Below are 6000 nucleotides of genomic sequence, written 5' to 3'. Positions count from 1 at the left end.
GAGGTTTGGAATAGTCTCTGTTAAATTACTTCAGTTACTTAAAAAAAAAGCTACCAAAACCCAAACACCACCACCAACAAAAACAAACAACAACAAAACCCACAAACAAACAAAAAAGAAATCAGAGGGGAAAAAACAAAACAAACCCTAACAAACCACAAACCCAAACTGCAAAGACATTCTTTGGTCACATTTAGCTTAAAGAATGATCTGACATAAACTTTCTCTGGAGTCTAGATTAGCTTTAGAAGCAATCAGCTCTTCCAAGACTTCCTTTTCTATTATGCCAAATCAACTGTTTCTGGGATCCAGTGTGAATTCTCTCAGAGAAGTGAACAGGGTTAAAACCAGCGTTTTTTGTTTTATCAGTTTGCTGCGAGGCTGCACAAATGGCTGTCCTGGCAGTACTGGGAAAGCAGCATCAAGTTGGTAAGCAGCAGCTTCCCCACTGCTCCTTCTGTTAACATCGACATTGCAAAAAAGTCTATCGAATCATGGCCACAGATCATTTCACAGATCTGTTTTAAAACACTGCACTACAAATGATTGAGTGGATGTAATTAGTGGGCAGTGTTCTCTGGGCGAAGAATAATGTGACTTTTAGCTCCTACACTGACTGTGAAGCAGCCTTTCTCCACCTGAATTCAGGCAAACCTAAAGGCTTCTGTGACTTTCCCAGTCCCATTAACTGCTTGTACAGAAATAAACAAGAAAACTACCTGCAGACTGCTCTTTACCTTTATGCTTAGGTTATCTTAGCAACAGCTAATTTCTTCTAAAATAGTTATAAAGGACCATTTCAGTTTTCAGTTTCTAATAGCATTTAAAATTATTGATTAGCTTTAAATTGCTTAAATGAGCTATTAAAATAATTTACTCTTCCATATAATTTTGAGTAACTTGGAAACTTCTTTCAGTGTTATGGATACTTGAGTAAGACATGGCCTGTTGCTAAATTTGACTGGTTTTCTGCCCTTCCCCTCCTTTCTATTTTTCTCTATAGGAAAAGAGACTGACTGCCATCATCTTTAGAGTCAAAAAGTGGGAGCTGCTTCTGAGTTTATTCTGTGATCACCTTTTGCTGAGCATCAGGTTTGAAATGCATATTTGCTTAACTTGCCAACGCTGAAGTTATATGAATTAAAGTCTAAAAAATTTTGCTCAAGCCGTTTTTAAGGTTTACAAAAACATTATTTCATAAATGGCTGAAATAATATTTGGGCACAGTGGATTAACAAAGAAATAAAATGGTTTTTAGTTTGGATGGCTAATCGAAATTTTTCAGAAGTTTATACAGAGTAAACAAATATGTTTAGGATTAAATATACTATAACCTACTATAACAATTTCAGTTAACAAATAAGAAAGTATTAGTTGCCAAAACTCTAACCAGAGTCTAGTCACAGAGCTAGTGAAATAATTTGCAGTGCATCTAGAACTGGTTTGTGGAGACTGTCTCTGTGCCACTGTCTTGAGGATCTGAACATCTTCAGTGGTTCTTCTGTGATAGTTAGATGGGAAATGTTACATCCCGCTAGCTCTCTGAGACAATGAGATATTGTTGTTCCAAAACCTGTAAAGTTATGCTGATAAATAATGAGTTTGTGTAACTAATTAGTCTAATCCAACTTTAATACAGCAAAATATGCTTCTATAAAGGAAGTACTAATCTGCTGGGTTAGAAATGGGAATAAATTATGTAAATGAAATATTAATGAACTAGAAACAACTATTGCTTTTCACTTGCTAAAGTGAAATGTAAATAGGTATAACATTTGTTATTCAGTATGGTTTCTTAAATGTACCTGGGTGGTGCACCACCTCATCATTTTATGGCAGTTGCCGTACTTCTGGGATAGAACAGTTTTATGGTTATCGGTTGTAGAGACTGAGCTTCTTAAAATAAATGTACAACTATGATTGATTAAAATAATTTTAGTGGTTGAAAGCTACTCGTCAGCCCTCGTTAGTGTCATGAAAGATGAATCATCATGAGTTTCAATGGAGGAGTACCCACAGAGGGGTAAAATGAAATGTTGGCGTTAATTTGTACTCGTGACTGCTTTATTGAAGCCATTTACCATGTAATAGCTTTAAACAGCAACTTAACCTTTCCAGGGAAATCCTACAACTTGATCTGGAATTTATTGCAGTTCAGGATAGAGAAGTATATACACTTTGTGTGCAGCCTGTAATAAAGAAACTTGGTGTCAGTGACTGAAAAGACAAGCATAGCCATTGATCCTTTAATAAGCTAATTTTTAATTCATATGGTGCCAAGGTAGCCTTATAGAAAGTACTTACTGTTACTTGAGGCTTCAGTTGTTGGGTTTGCATGTTCTACAAATCAAGTGAGTGAATCAAATGAAGCTAATAGCTTGCTGTTAAACTAGGAAAGTGAAATTAGCAAATAGAGCAAGTGTTACTGATCCACCTGTGTTAAATATTGTGTGAAATTGGTGAAATTCCATACATGGGTAAAGTACAAGTTAGATGATGTCTAGTGGTAAATGCTGCCTCTTTGTTAACAAAAAGCTTAAAATATTTGTTTTAAACTTAAACTGAAATAAAGCCTGTTAGTATCTTGAGTTATCTATAGGTTCTTGAATCAGTATTGTTTATGGTCTGTTACAATTATGTATCTAATTCTCTTATGTATAACGTAACATTCATTTGGAGGATGGATGTGTTTCAGAAATATCATTGCTTTGTCTTCTCTTATATTACCTGAACAGGCTTTGTTTTGTTGTATTAAAACTTGTGCAATTAAGATCATAGTTTCTGATGCTTTACTTTGTCTCTTCTATTTCACAAGTAAAATAAGCCAGTAAAATTTATTAATTTCAAAATTTACTAATTTCTGTAAGCCTTGGAAATGGCTTGATTTGCTGAAAGCAGCTATTTAAAAAGTAATATTCAGTTTTTGTGCTTTTTATCGCTGGGTTTTGTTGTATAAAGCTAAGAAGTTGAAAAAAGCTGAGTAAACAAGATAAATGTTCGTTACAGCTGGGTCAGAACCTTTACTTGGATATCCACAATTAAACACTAGATTGCTTTTCAACGACACGAAGTGAATAAACTGCAGAGAGGTATCAGTTTAAATTTTTAGTTGGCCACCATAACAATTCTAATTCCTGGAGATCACTCCTTCGAAGATTGCAAGATAAAAAAGCTTTTTTAAGTAAGGAGTTAGTTGCATTGGTTGGAATAATCTTGCACTAATGCAACACTGGAAATTATTAAATGACTAGTGTTCTAACTATATACACATTAAATGTTTACAGTATTTCTTTTAGTATAATGAGTTCATTAAAAAAAAGCTTTTGATGCTAATTCAGAGATCCATAATCTGCTCTGTGTCTTTCACATGTAGTTTTGATGATAACTGACAAGCTGTAAGTTAATTAGCGCAGAACTTACTAATGAGGATGCTAAAATCCTTACTTTCCCATTTTTATTGGTGCTTTCTGGACAACTTGAAGTAAACTTGATTGTATATCTAATAAGTTTCAGACGCTTCCTGGATGTAGGTGATGTTCTCAAGCAACAAAAATCTGCAATTAATGGAATGATAGAAAAGTTTTGAAAAGTTTGACAAGGGTGCTTGTCTTCAGAAATGGGGATAACCCAAAACCAAAGCATTGAAACAAGGTCTGTTAATTAGCATGGAAGACAGCTTCTTGAATTATTATGTGGTGTTAATTAACAGGAAGTCTGATGTTGTGTTGTAATTACCACCAATATTTTTGACATACTGAGTGACTGAAGGTGAATTATATAGATAGCAATTTAGTAAACACTTCAGTGCTTGGGAACATTTTTCCTTTTCTTCTGTTTTTCTAGAAATATGGATAGACTTCTGCGACTTGGAGGAGGTATGCCTGGGCTGGGACAGGTTAGTATTTAGCTTGCCAATATCTTCTTGTCAATGTTCAATTCTGGAGTATTCTTCTTATTATATTTAAAAACAGCATTAAAAAAACCAGAGTTCTTCGTAATAATCTCTGACTCTAGAAATGCTATATAAGTCTATGCAAATCATTGTTACACCCTGACTATGATTTTTTTTTGTCAGTATGAACTCTTACATTGGCACTGAGTTTACAGAATGTTTATAAACCTTTCATTTGGCATGTGAACATTTTAAAGTTTGGATTGAAAAGCATTGGAAACACATAATAAATTTTTTAAAAATCTATTTTAAATAATACAGAATTTTAGAACATGAAGATTGTTCTAAATGTTTATCACAGAATCATAGAATGGTTTGGGTTGGAAGGGACCTTAAAGATCATCCAGTCCAACCCCCCTGCCATGGCAGGGACACCTCCCACCAGCACAGGCTGCCCAAAGCCCTGTCCAACCTGGCCTTGGACACTTCCAGGGAAGAGGCATCCACAACTTCCCTGGGCAACCTGTGCCAGTGTCTCACCACCCTCACAGTGAAGAATTTCTTCCTAATATCTCGTGGTTGAGCATACCTGCGTGCTCCTTCATAAATGATTTCTTTCATTCCTTGGATCACATTGTGATGGGCACTATAGGATACTGAAGTATATGTAAACTTCAGGAGGTAATTTGAGTTGAATTGATAACTTGCAGGTAGTTGTAGCTACCTTGTGTGTTTTGTTGTGTCTTCTCTTGTTTGCTGCTGTCCTTGCTTCGGCAAATCTGTTTACAGCAAAAGACCTCCCTGTCAGCTGTCATGTTCCAATGGGAGACCTACACACATTGTATGGTTTCTCCTACCATTTGTACAAGTCCTAGTGGTTTTTTCCTTGGACAACTGATGTGACGAGCAGTCTTCAAAAATAAAACCATTGTGCTGACAACTGTGGGTACAGGAAAAAACTAATTAGGAACTTAGTTGTCTGAGGCTCGTAGGAAGAATTATTTCCTTAAGGAAAGGTCTCCAGTGTAATTTTCTCCATAGTCATGCCTGGCCAAAGTAGCTGGCCTTTCTCTGCTTTCCTTGTCTGCCTCTGCAGCTCTTCTAAATTGAGAATCCAGACTCATATTCTGGAGGAATCAGTTCTGTTTGTCTTAGGCTTCATGTTGTGTGCATTACTTTGCTTCTGGGATGGTTGAAATTACTAAACCCACAGCTTCTTTCGGTTGTGTGGTGTGTGTTTGTGTCCAGTATAACTAGGAAAGGAGTGGCTTAATACTGAAGCATTTGGTGAAATATTCTAATCCGATTTACAGCCTCTAGGTGTTTTGCCAAATAAGCTGTAACTTTTAGTGCATAGTTTTTTTCCATTTTATAGCTAAAATTCTATTCACACTCTTGGTGAATCTTCAAGCAGCCCTCAGTTATTTTTAGTTTCACTTTCTTAAACAGTTATTTCTCTTGTTCCTCTGAGCTGCCAGCCTGCTTCATGACTCTTCATTTTTTTTAACATCTGCGCAGTCTAATCACTCAAGCTTTCACTTCTTAGTCCTCTCTGAACTTGACGCATATCAAAGCTGTTTTTCAAATTTACTGTTAACTCTCTGCTGCTTTCTGAACTTCTCAGCTTTAACTTAAAGCTTGCTAGAAAATTGTGGCAGACAATAGAACATAACATTCAGAAGCAGCTTGCTGAACTCCTCTGGCAGCTTTGGCCTGCAAAGCTGCTCTGTGTTTGTTTAAATATGGAATTGTCTCTTAAATGAGTTGATGAGTATGTGTTAGATTAAAAAAAGGGGGGGGGCGGGAGGGGGCAGAAAACTGAATTGCTCTTTATGCGAGTTGCTGCTCCCACTGGATATCTTGACTACTTTAGTACATTTTGGTGTGTTGAAACAGCAGGAAGGCTTTTCAAAAAGAGTAATTTTGATCTGAAAATACAGTGTTTCAGTGGACCTTCAAAGGTCACTTCTGTTCTGCACACTGACTGACTGAGATTGAGATAGAGAGAGAATCCAGGATGAATCAGATGGCTTTGAGATAGAAGAGAGAAGTTGTGTATTCCTTGGACGTACTTCGTCTTGCTAGAAAGTGAACAAGGTTATTACCAT

At 36.2% G+C, this 6000-nt stretch overlaps 1 protein-coding gene across 1 annotated transcript in view; it reads left to right on the top strand.

The window, feature by feature from the left end:
- The first annotated feature begins 1009 nt into the window (after positions 1–1009).
- Positions 1010–6000, top strand: part of PSMD14 (proteasome (prosome, macropain) 26S subunit, non-ATPase, 14) — a 42372-nt gene continuing 37381 nt past the window's right edge. Inside the window, exons 1-2 of the mRNA XM_010192051.1 lie at positions 1010–1092; positions 3844–3895. Of these exons, the coding sequence (XP_010190353.1) occupies positions 3848–3895 (48 nt within the window). The 5' untranslated portion in view covers positions 1010–1092; positions 3844–3847. The remainder of the gene's footprint in view (positions 1093–3843; positions 3896–6000) is intronic.

Source organism: Mesitornis unicolor, unplaced genomic scaffold, assembly GCF_000695765.1.
Source record: "Mesitornis unicolor isolate BGI_N332 unplaced genomic scaffold, ASM69576v1 scaffold36399, whole genome shotgun sequence".
Taxonomy (NCBI): Eukaryota; Metazoa; Chordata; class Aves; order Mesitornithiformes; family Mesitornithidae; genus Mesitornis; species Mesitornis unicolor.
This window is presented reverse-complemented; position numbering and strand designations above follow the sequence as displayed.